At 42.2% G+C, this 19,303-nt stretch overlaps 1 protein-coding gene across 1 annotated transcript in view; it reads left to right on the top strand.

The window, feature by feature from the left end:
• Window positions 1–355: 355 nt before the first annotated feature.
• The window catches only part of LOC111871768 (cuticle collagen 13-like), a gene marked incomplete at its 3' end in the record, with an annotated part of 123,086 nt that continues 104,138 nt past the window's right edge, over window positions 356–19,303 (top strand). Inside the window, exon 1 of the mRNA XM_033754397.1 lies at window positions 356–1,384. Coding sequence (XP_033610288.1) covers window positions 1,170–1,384 — 215 coding nt within the window. The remainder of the gene's footprint in view (window positions 1,385–19,303) is intronic.

Here is a 19,303-nt window from a genome sequence, read left to right as displayed (position 1 = left end):
GTGTGTTGGAATTTTAGTCGGCTGTGTGTGTTATGTGTTGAATTGCTTTGGTGATTCTCTTTCTTTCTCTTCTTCTACTTCTTCTCCGTCTTCATCTTCGGCTCTTCTCTCTCTGTCTTGCGGTTGAACCTGCCCTTGTACATGTGAAGCGAATAGATTAGGACGGGTTCATGAGAGGAAGTGAGATGGATGAAGACAGAGAAGGCAGTAAGATGGGTTGCGATGGCTGGCTGGCGGGTGGGTTGGCCCCAGTTGGGGGCTGAGGGGCAGAGGGGTCAGGAATTACTAGCCCCGATCCCGAGTAAGAGCCAGTTTTCAAGTTTAGTTGAGTTGTAAAGCCGGGCTGTCAACCGGCCTAACAGTGCTGGCTCCTGCGAGTGTGCAAGCTCTGGAAACAATTGACAATCGCTCTCGACCATTGTCATTAATCATTTCTTTCACATTTGTGTAGTGTTTTCGCGCTGGAATACATCTGTGAGATGCAGTGTCAAGTTGACACAAAACCGTCGATAATAAAAGCATACTAAAGGATCGAACGCGTGAAATGTTTTCAGTTTTGTAATTGTGTGTAGTGTCTGCTGGGCCACTCGCATAACCTTTTGAGGGGGTGTGAACTTTCAAGATCATGGCACATCACAGATCAATGGTATCTTCATATCAAGGAGTAACCCACCTTGAACGAAAAGAGATGGTTGCATGAGTCTCGTCTTGCATAACTAGCGGGTTCCAACACGTGCCTGCCTACTGAATAATGAAGACATTACGGGGGAACTCGTTACCGCGCATACTCACAAACTTGCAGTTCGATTTCAAACTTAATAAACATACCTACCTGTGATTGTGGTTTTGTGTTTTTCCAGTGAATGCAATTTACAAATAAATGGAAACAATTTCCATATTGAATTTATTTAGTTTTAAAATTAAACAGAGACAACAACCCATGAGTCAGGAACTTTAGTAACATTTCAGTAAAACAGATCTTACATTTATCATTTGTACTAATAAAGTGTTAACATTTTTTAAGAATGAATTATGCACATGTCATTCGTCGTCAGAAGCCACCACATTTGTCACTGTAGAATGGTGCACCATTATTGGGATGTTTAACGCAGTGGCAGTCTTCTTAATGCATGATTCTGGACACAGTGCGGGAACATTTTTGAATCTAAATGATAATGCCCGAAAAGGAGGCATTCCAACATGTTCATTCTCCGGCTTCCGCAGGTTTACCGCTCCAGTTCCCGTCAGCCTTCGCGGCGTTTCATGCGCCCCTTCCGGTGGACCAGCGCACTCATGAGGGACGTTACATCTGGGACACTACGTCGGGACGCGTCGTTCACCCCGGCACACCGACGGGCGCCTTCCACCATCATGCTGCTCATGGGTGAGTATTGTACATAAATGTCCTATTACCCAAAGAGACATAAGCCCTATTCCAGAACTACTGGGCAGTAAATTTGTGTCTAAGGGCGTTTTGTGTGCATTTCACACTAAGAATGTGAAAGGCATTCGTACAAGATTCACAAACTACTTGCATTTATACGATTGTTTTATTAACACAGAGGAATGTTAAGAGAATTAATATGGCAGTATCTAATATGCCTTATTAAAATGTAAACGTGACACATTAGTTTCATAAATCTGTATGGAATTTGCAACCTGCATGAGATATTAAAACGGATCTTACATAGTATGGGGTGGTATGAACTGGCTTCATTTGGCTCAGGATAGGGGCCAATGGTGGGCTCCTATGAACACGGGATTGAACTTTCGGGTTTCATAAAGTGTTGGAAAATTACTTAGTAGCAGAGCGACTGGTGGCTTTTCAAGGACTCAACTTCATGGAGTTAAAATGTAAAGCTATCAATAATAACGGGCCGTGGAGGACCATGGGGTTGTGAGACGTCGAGGTTCACACATTTTTAGACAATCAGCTCACAGATGGTGGTGAGATTGTCAGCCTTACGCGCCGGCCACCCTTTACCCCCAGGAAGATTCCTGGTACTCATTTCTGTTAGAGGCTGGGTCGACCCCAGGGCCATAGTGCAGCTGAAAGGATTAGGTAAATTGAAAAAATCCACCTCATCGGGCCTCGAACCCACTTGTAGCATAGTGCCTCAACCAACTATACTACCGCGTGCACCACAGCTCTATGGAGTTAGTTAATTAGTTAGTTGGTACCTTTAGAACATCGTATCAACGCTCATATTTTCTTGGTAATACTGAGTATCCGTCTCCATAATGCGTAAACCTTCTTGTTAATATGGACGTCTTCCATCAAACTTCGGTAGGTTAGGCTACATCCACCTTATCCCTTTATAACACTGCTGTCTTAAGGAACAACAGATACTTAAGCCTTAAGCGGTTAGTCGCTGGCTTCCCACCGCGGCGGCCCGGGTTGGATCCCGGGTCTGGTCAAGTGGGATTTGTGGTGTACAAAGTGGCGCTGGGGCAGGTTTTCTCCGAATACTTCGGTTTTCCCTGCCAATCTTCATTCCACCAATTGCTCCATAATCACCCTCACCTATCATCTGGGGCTGGTACAATAGGCCAGAAGTGGCCGCAGTACAAGGGACTTAGTCCAACCCCACTAGCAATAACAGAAAATAAGCCTTTGTAGATGCTGAAGTACAATACATGACACTTGAAATAAATGCATTCTTGCGTTTCACAGTCTTAGTGAACTAAAAAAATTCTGAACAGGTNGGTTGCCAGATACTCTGGTAGGCTACTAATGTACCTGAAGAAAGCAGTCTTCTGGGATTTGGCACCGTGTATATGTGGTGTTAACCGACGTTTCGGAGGAACGTATCGCCTCCATCTTCAGGGTAGAAGAAAAATATAAGAAACCTACCGGTTCTCACGGTCTCTTCGCTTGCACATTTCTTATATTTTTCTTCTACCCTGAAGATGGAGGCGATACGTTCCTCCGAAACGTCGGTTAACACCACATATACACGGTGCCAAATCCCAGAAGACTGCTTTCTTCAGGTACATTAGTAGCCTACCAGAGTATCTGGCAACCAAAGGAAAATTTATTAATTCATTGACTACATTTTTATAGCTTTCTCCAAACTACTGTCATGTGCTAGAACAAGCAAATAACAACGAAAATTTGCCCGAAAGAAATCAGAGGCTGTGAAACTGTAATCGGACTGAAATTGTGCCCTTAAAAATTTCAATATTCGAAGAACCAAGCAAAATTCTTTGGTATTATTTCCACATTTATAGTTGTGTACATGAGGCGATATTACATAACCAAAGTCCTACATTATCATTTCAGTAAGTCAGACGTACAAATGAAGAATACATTTTTAGGTTAGGAGTTTAAGGTACATTTGTGTCATTTATGTTTGTACAATATTATTGTTGTGGACTGGACGTTAAAAACGGTAATTTAGAAATATGAATTGTTTGTTTGTTAAGGCACGAAGCATGTACTGGTATTTACAAGATTTGAGGATAATAGACACGATTATGATATTTTAAAATTAATTTTACTCTTATATTTTCACTACCACTTTTACAGTTTATCATCATCTTAAGACAGATACCAGGTTCGAAAAAAAGTCTGAGTAGGCTTCGTATGAATGCTCGACCCCAGTGAGATAACCAAACACAAAAGAGAGTAAAATTATTAGAACCTACTCAAGTCATATTTAAGCGAAAAATTTTTCGAAGTAAAAATAAATGAGAAAATATCTAACCGCCTACCAGTCCACTCAGGGGTGCCCTAAGGAAGCTTACAAAGCCCACTATTATAAACTCTCTACACACATGTTCTACCCACAACAAAAACGACAATAGGAACTTTTGCAGATCACTGCTATCTTCGCTACCAACGGCAATCCAACCACAGCCTCCTCTCATCTACAGGATCATCTAATCCTCATAGAAGCATGGCTAAACAAATGGAAAATCAAGGTAAACGAATCAGAGTCCATACAAACAACTTTCACCCTCAGAAAAAGCACGTGCCCCCCAGTGCAAATAAATCACATCAACATACAACCAAAAGAACAGGTCAAATACAGGATTAACCTTTGACAACAAACTAAACTGGAGACAACACATAATCAAGAAAAGAAAACAGATGGACCAAAGAAACCAAAGAACTCAACTGGCTGATAGGAAGAAAATCCCACCTCTCCATCGAAAACAAGTTACTAATCTACAAAACAGTCATCAAGCCTATATGGACATACGGCATAGAACTCTGGGGCTGCACCAGCAAATCCAGCATCTCCATTATACAGCGTGCCCAGTCCAAAATACTACGATCCATCACGAACGCACCATGGTATGTATCCAACCACACCCTACATACAGATCTAAAAACTCCTTATGTAACGGAAGTCATCCGAGAAACAAGCACCAAGTACTTCAGCAAACTAGAAAATCGCTCCAATCCACTTCTTCAACCACTACTACATCCTCATGAAAATCGAAGACTCAAAAGAAGTTGGCCATCAGATCTAACGAACTGAGGAAAACATCACTGGATGTTTATTCCACACCCACAAGAGTGTACAATAAATAGTTATTAAACTGTCCACCAGGCAGCACATTGACTTAGAGATTGTACAGTCTGATTGTCAATAAATGAGAGAGAGAAAACAGAGTAAAATCTTTCGGGCGCACATACATAGCTTAACGTTTGAAATTTTGTAGGTTACTTTTTATAGATTCTTCTGAAGTTTTCCCAAAAGTGTAAAATTCTTACACACTGAATCAGGAGCGCTTGCAATACTTTTATTCGTAAGTACATTACCACTGCTTAATATGAAACATTAATTTAAGGATAAAACAGCGAAACCTGTGAAGCTGATCATCTCCATATGTCGGCTACCTGTCACAGTAGGCTGCATTTTTAAGAAACCGGCAAGTCCGTATTAATTTACACATTGCCATTCATCTAGAACTTGACCACCTCTACATCTTGTGTCTTGTCTAACTTGCATTCCAAAATGTGGTTCTACATCTTGTGTCTTGTCTAACTTGCATTCCAAAATGCGGTTCTACATCTTGTGTCTTGTCTAACTTGCATTCCAAAATGCGGTTTTTTACATATAATATTTCTATGTTGGATGCATAGAAAAAAATTCCTTTTATAAGCCTGTTCAAATAAAAATATCTCGCATTTCATATTATGGTTTTTGTACATAATATTTCTATATAGGCTGTGCAGAAAATGTGTTCCTTTTGCCACACTACAAACAAAAACATATCCACCCATCTTCATATCTATGTATTTGTGTATGTATGTATGTACGTACGTGCGTATGCATGAATACATATATGTATGACATTTATACATTGCCAGAAGCTTCTATGAAAGTGCGTCATCATCAGATAGTGATTTAGATTGTTATGTTATCATAAATTTCTAGAATCTACTTACAACATGTGACAGCAACCAATATCACCACATGGGAGATGTCGCTACCAACAAAAAACCTTCCTTGAGGTTGTCTAGACAAAGGACACTGCTAGATGGTGCTTTCTTGCCTTATTTCTTTCATAGACCTATTCAATTAAGCTTCATGGACTGATACTAAATATATGACGTGGCCATTGGTCACATGTTCTGAAGAAAATGTGGAGTTTCAGAAGGCTTCACCTAATGTCAAGAAAAATACAGTAGAGTAGATAAATATTCAGTCACCACAGGTACGGAAATTTCGCATTTTAACAATATTTTCTGTAAGTGAGCCGACATAGGTTTCACCATAACACGTTGTGTGTACGTGTTTCCAAGTACATACCGCGTCACACGTATGCATTAAGACGTGAATCATAGGGAGGTGTTTCTGAAGAGATGGAATAAATTAACGGATTCCATGGTCTTTGAATATTTAACAAGACTGTAAAAGTATGCAATGTGCAGTTAAGAGCCGCGTTCCAAAGAAACAATTTAAAGCAAGAAGCTGATATCAGTGTTCAAATTATACGTAAGAAAGGAAGAGCTGCATTAATGTGACAAAGAGGAATATTAGAGCCTACAGGGCCTATTCTGTAATTCTGGACGTGCGTCATTTTATATAAAATGAGTAACTGGAGGCTCTTCCCGTATAATAAGTCAAGGGTTAACAATTTAGAGCCCAGTGGTCACTGTATGTCCCACCTTTAACACACTGACCAGGGACTTCCAACTCCACTCCCCTATGCACCTTCATGGCATAGTGCTTAATTAGTTAAGCACGGGAACAACTTCACCTTTTAACTTTTATGTAACCACAACTCATTATAGCAGGGAAAAACATCAAAGCTCGTAAGAGATAATGTGTTTGGACATAACATGTGTATTTCATGTTATCTACAGCTACTGGTGCTGATTTTGCTCTTGAGTGGTAGGTGGTAGGTGGAGGTGGAGGCTGGCCCTCTCTTCGTGCAACAACAATGACTAACCCAGAAAACCAAAAATTAGTACCCTACAATTTTGCCTGTGGTTCTGTATGGGTGTGAAACGTGGTCTCTGACATTAAAGGAGGAACATAGCCTGAGGATGTTTGAGAACAGGGTGTTGAGGAGAATATTTGGACCGAAGAGAGATGAAGTGACAGGAGGTTGAAGAAAACTGCACAGTGAGGAGCTTCATAACATGTACTCTTCTCCAAGTATAATTAGAATGATCAAGTCAAGGAGGATTAGGTGGGCAGGTCATGTAGCACGAACGGTGGAGACGAGGAATGCATATAGGATACTGGTGGGAAAGCCAAAAGGAAAGAGACCACAGGGACCAGTGGAGGGCTCTTGTGAAAACGGTAATGAACCTTCGGGTTCCATAAAATGCTGGGAAATTCTTGAGCAGCTGCAGAATTGGCGGCTCCTCCATAAGGGCTCAGCTCCATGAGCCGATCACAGCGGCTGCGCGGTCTAAGGCATTGAAATGTCTTCGCTCGCTTAGACACTGGGATCGTGTTTTCGATTCCCACTTGGTTCATGGATGTCTTTATGCGTTTATTCTCTGTTTATGCTGTCCTATGTGTGCAGGAAGCGGCATTACAACAGGCTGATCCCCCGTCCAAGGAGTCCTACCGACTGTGTAATAGATCAAGAAACTGAAAAACGGCCGAAGTCCAACAAAGGCCCTAGAGCCATAGATATATAGAAATAAGAGGGCAATATGAAAAGACGACATAATGCGAAATACAGGGCAGTTTATTATGGGTATGGGTACAGTAATTCTTTAATATTGCAATAAGAATAATTTATAAAAAAATATTTTTATTTGTATATTATAATCGACTCAGCCTCTAACAGAAATGAGTATCAGGAGTCTTCCTGGGGGGTAAAAAGAGACCGGCCCGTAAGGCTGATAACCTCACCGCCATCTGTGAGCCGATTATCTAGAAAATGTGGAAGCCTCGAGGTCTCACAACTCTGTGGGCCTCGACGGCCTGTTAGAGGGACAGCTTTAACTTGGGTACAGTAATGTAATGTAGATACAGCTGGACTCGTGTCTGAGAATGGGTGTTGCAGGGCGGTGGAATACCAGATTTGAGATACCGACTGTAGCGAATTGAATAGACGCCCCGCCGGTTTGCGGACGCGCCTAAAAATGTAGGATCGCAGAGAATCAGGTATAAAGTTGTATTACAGTAAATGAAGATATGAAATACAGGGTGATTCATATAGAACCGGCCCGACGAAATGAGGTATAATTTAAAATATACCATACAGATATTAAAGTAATTTACACATATCTTATCTTGGATTGTGTGCCGTGATCAGAGCAGGTGTTGAAAGTGTCCGCCGTTTTCAAGTAGGCACTAGAAACACTCGCTGTTCAACAGTGAACTCCATGACTGTCGCCTGCGCACTGCAAACACGTTTCGGCATTGTCCTTGACCTTGCAGCATAAGGGCTGCCACTTGCCGGATCATGTGCACACCATTCGACTCAGCACGGCCCACGGATTATGTCGTAATTGTAAGCGGTTATATGCATCACCTGCGGAATTATTAGCAAATTCATCGGGCCGGTTCTATACGATTCACCCTGTACAATGCATATTGTATTGTTATGATGTGAGGATGCTAGAGAAGAGATTGAAAGGATTCAACGTAACTCAGGCCTATGTTGTAACAAAGACGGTGCGCAGGCGTAGTACAAGGGAAATCGATGTACCTAATACAGCCTTGTAAATGCAATATTTCATAGATTACTAGTTAAACAACACTTAGTCTGTGTTTTATGTTTAACCAATGCAAGCGAATCCCAACTTACGAATATAATTTGTTCTTTGAAATATGTTTGTATGTCGAATATACCTAAGTTTATTTTTATTTTCACAAGATATATGACAAATTTTTTAAAATGTTGAGAAGCGTGGGGTTTTGTATTCGTGAAATGAATTTAAAGTGGCAACGTATTATTAGTCCGCGCAATGTTCGTAAATACGAATTGTTCGTTTCTTGAAAGTTAATACACGTACATAGTGGTTCGCCTGTAATGTACGAAATGTTGCACTTGCAAGACTGTATTGCATGTATATAAAAATGCTCAACTAATGAAACAGGAAGCTCAAATGCGTATAATATTATTATGGGGGGGGGGGGTTCCCCTCCATTATCTACTATCAATATAGCAGCATACTTTCAAAGCGAAAATTGTGTAGGCTTTTTATGTTAGGCAAAAAAAGAATTTCGAACACTAAGTTCTCCGGAATAAATATGAAGAACTGGGAATAGATAAATAATATTACCTAGTTATTTAACTATTTTATTATTATGTCCGAACTTTAGACCGCCTCTGTGGTCTAATGGTCAGAGTTTCTGGCTACAGATCCACAGGTCCCGGGTTCGATTCCCTGTGCTACCAGATTTTCTGAAAAGTATTAGGTCTGGAACGGGGTCCACTCAGCCTCGTGAGGATAATTGAGGAGCTATTTCAAGGAAGTAGCGGCTCCGGTCTAGAAAACCGAGATTAACGGCCGTGGAGATTCGTTGTGCTGACCACGCGACACTCTCTATCCCGCAAAAGTTGCCACTAACTTCGCCGACAAGCGGCGGTCGCTCGGTCGGTATAGTTCGCTTGCGGACTAAAACCACGGAGTTCGAACGTTATGCTATTTGGTGAAGATATATATAAATTTATAGGATCTAATTACGAATACTTTTATTCTAGTGGGAGATTTATCTGGCAAATGTAATTAACACGATTTAATGAAATTTTGTTTTACATTAATAAGTAATATGAATTAATAGAAATATTACGTTTCTGGCCATGAAAACAGGGTGAAACGTTATATTTGTGCTAATGTACCGTCGTCACAAACCTTTAGAGCTTATTTAAATATGAATTATCTTCAGAAAATGTGTAATTAGATATCTGGATCATCAAGGTCTGCAGTTGAATAGCCTACTTCCTAAACCTAACTGCAATCAGGGGAACTCCTCTTAACCTGCCTATGTATTCAGTCCTTTGTTCTTCACAAGGACTGACTCAATTTGTTCAGGTCGTGAAAAAGGAAGGAAAAGAGTGAGAGACTTCGAAAAGCTGGAAGAGTTTGAATTACTCTGACATCACTGTAGGACTTGCTCTGTAGTGTTTTAAATTATGCCCAAAGAATAGCAGATACTTAACCATGACACACAACACAATTCGTCCCAAATTAATGAATGATCTGATGATTCAAACGCCGTTTTAAAATGTCACGGTTTAGTTTACAGCTTTATGTTCAGTTTAAACAAAGACGCTCAATGCCAGCTTAAAATCCACTACAAAAAAGGTAAATTTATTCCTGTGTTTAATTCCTTAACCACCACGTCACGGAAAGGACGAGGGAGTCGAGGTAGCTCCATCATTCTATACCTCGCTCGGCACTAAATGGAGGTGAGTGGTCAACTATAAGCAACGCCCGCTTTACCCCAGGGATAACGGTCTCTCTGTCCATTGTATAGGAGGCTGGATGGGCCCCATAGCCGATCTGGACTTTATGGAGAACAAAAAGGGAATATTCTTGCCCCAACTGGGAATCGAACCCCAGTCGTCCATCCGTAGCCCGTCGCCCTACCGACTGAGCTATTCCAGCTCAGTAAAAATTATTATGTGTATACAGGGAGGACTCAGCCTCGTGATGATAATTGAGTTATTTCAAGAAAATAGCGGCTCCGGTTTAGAAAACTGAAATTAGCGGCCTTGGGGATTCGTTGCGCTGACCACGCGACACTCTCTCTCCCCAAACGTTGGCACTAACTTCGCCAACAAGCGGCGGTCGCTCGGTTGGTATAGTTCGTTTGCAGACTAAAACCACGGAGATTTTTTTTTTGTTTACAGGGAGGTTCTTACCTTTGTTGATCAGTTCACGGCCGTGCTCTTCACGGCGACCGGTGCACTGCCGGCTGCAAGGAGCATACGAATGAAGTAGTTACAGTTCAAAAATCATAGGAGGTGTTCTTTTTATTGCTAGTGGGGTGGGACTAAATCCCTTGTACTGCGGCCACATCTGGCCTATTATACCAGCCCCAGATGATAGGTGAGGGTGATTATGGAGCAATTGGTGGAATGAAGATTGGCAGGGGAACCGAAGTACTCGGAGAAAACCTGCCCCAGCTCCATTTTGTCCACCACAAATCCCACTTGACCAGACCCCGGGATCGAACCCGAGCCGCCGCGGTGGGAAGCCAGCGACTAACTGCTTCAGCTATGGCGCGGCCCCTAAGAGGTGCTGAAAATGCTGTTCTTCTACATGTAGACTTTCCTCGCACCGGCGGAAGACGTTCTGATTGATCCTTTGAAGATGTTGTGCAGGAATATTTGCAGTTTCCTTACGAATACACGTATTTTCTTTTAGTTCTTCATCTGTTCGGTTGTTAGTGTTGTAAACTTTGTCCTTGAAACAACCCCCCAAAAAGGTCACATGGATTAATATTGTGAGAATGTGTTGGTTTAATACCACTGCTGATAATTGTGTCCCCGAAGGTATCGGACAAAGCCTTGCATAGACATACGTGCAGTGTGGACAATAGCTGAGTCTTGCTAAAACCAACCATGAATGAATGAGTGTATAAGGGGCAGGCCCTCTCGGCCCCTGCACCGCGACCTATAGTGGTCTACTGTGCCTCCCCTTTTGATTATCCTCTCAGCAATCCTGCGCTTCGAATGAAGCGCAGGATTTTGTACGTGGGGGCGTCGAAATAGTCACTTGGTTCCATAAAGTGTTGACCCAAGTGACGTAGTCTTAAATAAGCTAAGGCCTCACATTCGCACAGGATGTGTGTGGCTGTTTCGTTTTCTTCTTGACACCTCTCACAAGTTGGACTGTTACTTAGTCCCAATTTGAAGAGGTGTCCTTTGAGGTGACAGTGTCCTGTAAGTCCACCCATCATAGCTGGTTCCTGTTTAACTTCAACAGTTCCTTCGCTCGTTTAGTAGAGGGTCCTCGTATGAGTCCCTTTGCTTGTCTGAGTCCAGTTAAGAATCCCCAGTATTTCTTGTGTTTCATGTTTGTCCAGTCCCTGATTGCCTTTCTGGCAACTCCTATAGAGATGCCACAGGCTGGTTCAGGTCATATGAACGGATGTTCAGCTCAAATCTTGGCCAATTGGTCTGCTATTTCGTTTCCAGCAATACCCTCATGCCCCGGCACCCATAACAATTGTACCCTGTTATGTTTGGCCAGTTCCATGAGAGTTTGGTGCCAATCCCAGACCAATTTTTAGTTGATCTGGTGTTTGTCAAGAGCTTTAAGTGCAGCTTGGCTGTCAGATAGAATGTAGATGTTCCTACCTAAATTCTCCATAATACATGCCATAATGGCATATACTTCTGCTTGGAATACTGCCCAAGGCTGAAATTAAGTTTCCGCCTCGTGCCATAGCAGTACACACCAGTTCCAGTGCCTTATCTTGGAACCATCTGTATACCAGATCAGTCACCCTTTTCTATCGGGCCGAAACCCGTCTTCCCATTGACTCCTGTCAGGAAATCTGACTGTGAAGGGTTTTTCATATACATGTCTCAGTATCATTTTGTCAGACCCCATTTGTCATGTGGGTTCTTTTTTCATGTCCTAAGTCATGTATGCATGGCCAAAACCATCAGATCTAGGTTTCCATTGTTCACTGCACTGGAAACGGTAGATTCCTGCCCTGGCCTCTGCCTCCAACTGTACATGCAGTGGGGGGAGTCCAAGGAGTGTCTCCAGTGCAGCTTTTGGGGATGTTCGAATTGCATCTGTGGTACCCAAGCAAGCCATCCTTTGCAATTTTCTAAGTTCTGCTTTGCTTGTCTTGAGTTTAACTCTGGGCCACGATACTGTGACGCCATATGTAATTGTGGGGCTTACAACCGCAGTGTATATCCAATGCACAACGTGCGGTTGCAGTCCCAAAGTATTACCAAAAATGTTTCTGCAAAAACCAACCATAGTCTCTCTTCTTCCGTTAACTCTGGAAAGAACTGCCCTGTACATATTTTTCGCAATTAATTGTTTCACTAAAAGACATAAGTCCAACGGTCCTTCTTGAACTTACAGCAAAGCAGACACCAACTTTCATTGGGCGGAGCAGGACTTCGTGGGCTAGATGTGGATTCCGTGAACTCCAGGAGCGACTATTTTGCGTATTCATGTATCCCTGCAAGTGAAACTACGCGCCATCAGAAAAGAATGTAAATTGTTGATCGATCTCACCTTCGACCACAGAAATGTTGGAACTAACCGCGAAAATGAACCCTGCTAGTTGAATCGCGCGGCTGTAAGCATTCGATTATTGTTTTATAGGTTCTAAGCTTCAGCAATACTGGAGCGACAGCGCTCTATTAACTGTAATTAAGACAGACTGTAAACAAAGTGCCAATAAATCCAATCAACCGAACTAGAACCCGTTATTTTCGTCACACGTACCCCCCCTTCCAACACGTGACATGTATATATATAAATTGTGAAGCTGCCTCTATTGTCTGGTATCTCCGCTGAAGATCATTTATGACCGAATCATGCCGAGATTTTAGTAGTATTTAATGATCACAAAGAGAAATTAGATATATTTAGACTAGTACTCCATGTCTTTTTTTTAACATAAAAGTATATCGGCAGAATGAAATGCATCCGGCTATTAAACGGCCTATTCAAGAGGATGTTTGTTTCTTAAAATTTAGTTTTATTTTAAAATATTTACATTATTTACAAATTTCCCTCATATCTCGCAGCTCGTTCCCTGAACTTCCCTGGTCCTGTCACAAAGCATGTATACAGAAAGCTTTTGTATCGACTGACTCAATGAATCCTCATACGCCTTGCACTTACGGAAGAAGTGTAATTCCTTACCTTAGCAGAGGGTAATATATAATACAAGCAGAGGCAGTATCCATTAAATTAAGTAGCACATGATCCATGCCGTTTCATTGTATCTATGACACAGAGAGGTCGTGGAGAGCGTTGATGTGCAGCTATATCCTCGTTTCACTCTTCCGGCTCCACAAAACGGGCATGACTGCACAGTGGCTGGCTTGTGTGGAACAAATAATGGCTCTAAGTAGTAACTGTTCTATTAGATGGTGAGAAGGGCTCACAGAAACATCTCTATCTAGCTATCAATTTTTTTTAATTCGTTTCGTGGAGAGCGGAGTCCAACTGGGTCCACTCGGCACGGCGGCCACTGATTGGCCTATTGTAGCCTGCCCCGGGTGATTATGATCATGGAGAATTTGGTGGAATAAAGATTGGCAGGGGAAACCGAAGTACTCGGAGAAAAAGCGGTCCCAGCGCCACTTTGTCCATCACAAATCCCACTTGACCACACCCGGGGTCGAACTCGGGTCGCCGCTGTGGGAAGGAAGCGACTAACCGCTTGAGCTATGGCGTGGCCAGCTATCTGTCTATCTATATATGGCTCTACGGCCCTTTGGATTTTGGCAAATTTTTCACTTTCGTAAACCTATACACAGTCGATAGGACTCCTTGGACGGGGGATCAGACCGTCGCAAAACCGCTGCATACATGCAGAACAACAAACACAGAATCAACGCACATAGACGTCCATGACTTGAGTGGGATTCGAACCCACGATCAAAGCGTTAGCGAAAACTGTTCTTGTCTTAGACCTCGCGGCCGCCGTGATCAGCCACAGAAACGTATTGATCTCAAATACAAGTAAAGAAATGGCACGTACACGTGGCAGCTGTATCTGAGGCAAAAGAAGTGAACTGAATGTTGCAGACTATTGTTAAGTGTTCCCGTAACGATCGAACTGTTTGTAAAGTCAACAGACTTTCATATTGTATGTTACAGGCACCTGAAGAGATGAAATTGAGTTTGAGATGTTTCTCTAGTTCGAAATGGATTAAGAACTGTATAATACATCACGAAAAAATTATTAGTCATCAAATATTATATCGTATTTAATTTACAGTACTTGGATAATGCGTGTTTCTGGTTTAATTTCCAAATTGTTATAATAAACTGCATGGGCATATTTACGGGAACTGTTCATAGATAGCGAGATTCTTTTTCTATCAATCACATGAAAGACCGCCTCTGTGGTCTAGTGATCAGAATTCTTGGCTACAAATCCAGAGGTCCCGGGTTTGATTCCCAGCGCTATGAGAATTTATGTGAAGTAATGGGTCTGAATCATGAGGATAACTGAGGAGTTACTTGACCGGAAAAGTAGCGGCTCCAGTCTAGAAGCCCGAGATTAACGGCCCTGGGAACCCTTTGTGCTGACCGCGCGACACCCTCTATCCGCAAAAGTTGGCACTAACTTCGCCGACAAGCGGCGGTTGCTCGATCGGTAAAGTTTACTTGCCGACTGAAGCCACGGGGTTTTATCGAGCATATGAAAAATATGAAATAAACCATCCGTAGTGAGACGTTGCCTTCAGTCGAAATCCCTTGCTGAGCGTAGTGAGGATTAAGCATGATATGAAATGTGGTGCAGCGAAACCTACAACTTAAATCAGACTTACGAATGTGAGGAAAAGTTACCAGGTGACCAACTCTTAATTTGTGACAGAATTGTCGTGTTACTGTAAGTTCTATGTGTGTTCCATCATTTCTCTTACTTACTTACTTACGGAGATGAGCCCTCCTAGAGGAGCCGCCAATTCTGCAGCTACTCAAGAATTCCCCAGCATTTTATAGAACCCGAAGGTTCATTACCGTGTTCACAAGAGCCCTCCACTGGTCCCTATCCTGAGCCAGATCTATCCAATCCAACCCATCCCATCCTATCTGTCTAAGATCCATTTTAATATTTATATTATTAAATATAAAATACTTATCTAAATGTGCACATATTTCAACCTGTAAATTTATAATTTGGTTTGCGAGGAGAGTCTTCGTTAATCAGTGCAACAGAATGCTGATATATAATGAACATACTTTCCTTGTATTAAATAAATTAAAGTTGGCTTATGATATCACACTGTTGTGTGTGCCTCTATACACCACAAATCCCACATGACCTGACCTGGGATCGAATCCGGGTCGCCGCGATAGGAAGCCGGCGATTAACCGCCTGACCTATGGCGCGGCCTTATTGCCCTGTGTTCCTCCGAAATGTCGGGCTGTCTCCGAATTACACGACGTTACAACCAAAAAGACCGGATCTTCATAGCCACCCCTGTGAAAACTCAAAATCTGCCAAATATTATTTTATACTATTATACTATACTATATTTAAGCTGCAGTATTGTATAGATAATATATACTATATTCCTGTCAATACAACAGTATTGTCAGCAGGTGGAGTTGCTGCCTAGGCCGCCATGTTTCGGCACGTATGTGCCACCTTCAGATCCAGTTTCCAATTACAATTATTCTATGAAGTACTTAGCATAAATTTTCCATGTAAACCAAGGGGACCTACCGGTGTGTGTTTTACACTATGTACAGTGTTATGTTGACATCAATGTAATAAATATTATTTATTTGTAATTTACACAGCAGTCTGCAACATAACACTAGTGTGAGTGCAATATTGTATCTTCGCGTGAGGTGTCAGCCGATGTCCCTGCGTGTCACAAGTTTTAGAATCTGTAAAGCTCTCTAACAAAACAAACCTTATCCTGTCTGTTGTAGGGTTCTCTCATTACACCCTCCTACAAAATTTGTCTTTCTAATTAGCTTGTTTTACATTGTTGTTCCCAGATACTTCATACAGTACACACGTGGGCACATATACAAGTATATGTGTGTATGCGAGCACATATACATCTACTCATATTTATATACAAGCCCTCCTCTAGCCCAGTTCATTATACACGAGCAATTATATGCTCAACATATAACATTCGATTATACGCTGTCTTCAAAACACGCTATGGTAGCTTACGACAAATGAGTTACTTACTTACTTACTTACTTAATCAAGCCGCGCCATAGTTAAAGCGGTTAGTCGCTGGCTTCCCACCGCGGCAGCCCGGGTTCGATCCCTAGGTCTGGTCAAGTGGGATTTATGGTGAACAAAGTGGCGCCAGGGAAGGTTTTCTCCGAGTACTTCGGTTTCCCTGCCAATCTTCATTCCGCCAATTGCTCCACAATCACCCTCACCTGTCATCTGGGGCTGGTACAATAGGCCAGAAGTGGCCACAGTACCAAGTGGACTCAGTCCCACCCCACTAGCAATAAAAGAATACATACTTAATCCGTTCCTCTTATCCCTTGCGGTGTCGAGGTATTCCTTTTCATTTTGATCATTTTGCAGATGGTAGGACTCCTTGGAATAGTGATCAGCTCGTCGCAAGGCCTCTACCTAGATACAGGACAACACAAACACAGAATAAATACATATACATACCAAACATCCGTGCCTTGTGTGGGATTCGAACCCACGATCCCCACTTTCGAGCGAGCGAAGACAGTTCGTGCCTAAGACCGCTACCGTGAGCGGCATGAAAAATGACACTACTTTGTAAAAATCTATATACCAACAGTTACGTTTCTGTATATACATTTATATAAGTGACTTTGTTTTATTCAGCATCAGAAAAACCGTAAATTTTCATCTGAACCATCACCCCCATCGAGGGATATAACCCCGGCGTTGAACGAGTGTTTGCTGTGTGTGTGGAGGAGATTCATATGTTGTGCTCTTTGCCAGATACTACTGGAATGATTGAATCAATGAGGATGAACGGAAAGGGCATATAGCATGCATAGAGGCGAAGAGGAATTCATAGAAAATTTGAATGATAAAACTTGCTAGAAGAAACCACTAGAAAGACATAATCGCAGATGGGAGGACAACATTAAAACCGGACTTAAAGAAGTAGGATAAGAGGTTATGGACTGGATTCCTCTGTGTTGGGGAAGAGACCAATGGCAGACTATCCAGATATTCCTTATCATCCTCACCAAGAGCCCTCTTGTCTCTTGCTTATGTCTTACTTTTAAAACGTTCACAGATTCAGCATTATAGCTGCAAGCCTCTTGAAAACATTCCAAACATGTACTTGTTCCTCACATTTCCGTCGACGTCTTGACAGAAACAGGCCGTCTTAAGCCTTTGAGAAAAGTGGACAAGGAATTCTAAACTAATGATCCTAGTGGTCACTTTCTTATTTGTCTGAAGAGAAAGAAACAGATGGAATATTTCTGTTTTTGGTACAGTAAGTCCCTGACTCAATATATCGTAAATACTTCAGAATTTCTTTTTAACTGTTCCTACCGCAAGGATTACCCTTTGCTATTATTGTCGAAGTCTAACGAGGTGTGGGCTCTACTGTGTATTATTCCACCTCGTTTACCAGTTTCCATCTTTGAAACATTTGAAAATTCTGACCCCTTTCTGTACAATGTTCCTTCAAGCAATGTAGCCCTCCCATTTCATGTTTTAAGCACTACTTTCTCTTTGTTCTGTGAGAAGGGTCTTCCTGCCAAGCTTATGCATGGTTGGAAGCATCTAGCTTCCTAATCTGTCGCATGCAGTGACATCGGAAAGCCATTGTTTGTTTCCTCGCTCTGTAGTCTGTCAAACAGCTAATAACATAATAGTACGCAGTTCAATAAACAAAATAACTTTTTGCGTAATATAGCAGAAATATTAATAAGATCTAAAGGTTTGTGACGATGACACATCTCCACAAATAGGGAGTAGCTCTATCGATTGGGCCCAACTGAGTGGGTTTTACCTGAAGACGGAGAGAGAATCCAGTCTCCGAAACGTTGTTTTGAAAATAAAGAGGACGATTGATAATGTCCACAAGCATGCAACTTGTACTAACAGTAATATTAATCAGCTTGATTAACAATTTGGAAAAGGATGAAGAATGAAACATTTCACATTCCTGAGAAGTTTCCAAAAATATGTTCCCAAGACAGTTCGAGTACCAGTTACTCTATCTGTAGCAGGAACGAGCCGGGATAGCGCAGTCTGTATAATGACTGGCTGTACGACCGAGGGATCGGAGTTCGAGTCTTTGTAGGGTCAAGAATTTTCAGTACTCCACATCGTCCAGTCCGTCTCTGAGGCCCACCCAGCCTCCTATCAAATGGGTCCCGGGGGTAGTGCGGCTGGTGCGTGAAGCTGACCATCTCTAGCTAGTGCCGAGGTCAAGAAAATGTGGATCTATACGTTCACTCCCTTATACGCCTTCATGGCGTAGTGCTTAATTAGTTAAGCACAAGGACAACTTTACGTTTTACCTCACATAACTGTGCAGTTAGGAGTAAGAGACTACACTTTCAGCTGCAGAGATCCTTCAGATGCTTGTATAAGGGTTTCCTCTCCTGCCACTGGTCATGTTGCTCATGTTCATGACAGGCAACAAGAGGTCAAGGAAGAAGGAGGTTGTATTATACTGTACTTGCCTAGTGTCAAAAGCGAGACTGATTGAGAGGCTGGTGCTTGGGAGATTGATTGAGTTAGAGGTTGGGTGGACACATGCGTGAGTGTGCGCTGCAAAGAAGTGGCTGTTAATGTCTAACTCTTGAGTAGAACCCCACACGGTTACAATATGAATGTTTACGTCCTATGTTAAAGAGGAAGTTTGAAACATTTATTAATGTGATACTGCTTAATAATTAATTGAACTATATACTGTGAAAATGGCTGAATCTGGGGGTCTATCTGTCCCTAATTTTATGAAAGTGTGTTACCCCAGCTGAAGGTTGAAGAGCAAGGAACAAAACAACATGGCTCTCCAGACTGCTACGTACTGTGTGAAGATGAGACACGCCTGTATGTTATTGTGTACAGGAAGGACAGATTATCCTTAATTTTTTTAATTCGCTTGGTGGGGGGTGGAGTCCAGCTGGGACCACTCGCCACGGCGGTCACTGATTGGCCTACTGTAGCCTACCCCGGGTGATTATGATGGAGAATTTGGTGGAATGAAGATTGGCCGGGGAAACCGA

This window comes from Cryptotermes secundus, unplaced genomic scaffold, assembly GCF_002891405.2.
Source record: "Cryptotermes secundus unplaced genomic scaffold, Csec_1.0 scaffold746, whole genome shotgun sequence".
Taxonomy (NCBI): domain Eukaryota; kingdom Metazoa; phylum Arthropoda; class Insecta; order Blattodea; family Kalotermitidae; genus Cryptotermes; species Cryptotermes secundus.
The sequence above is the reverse complement of the archived record's forward strand: the minus strand, read 5'-3'. Positions and strand labels throughout refer to the sequence as shown.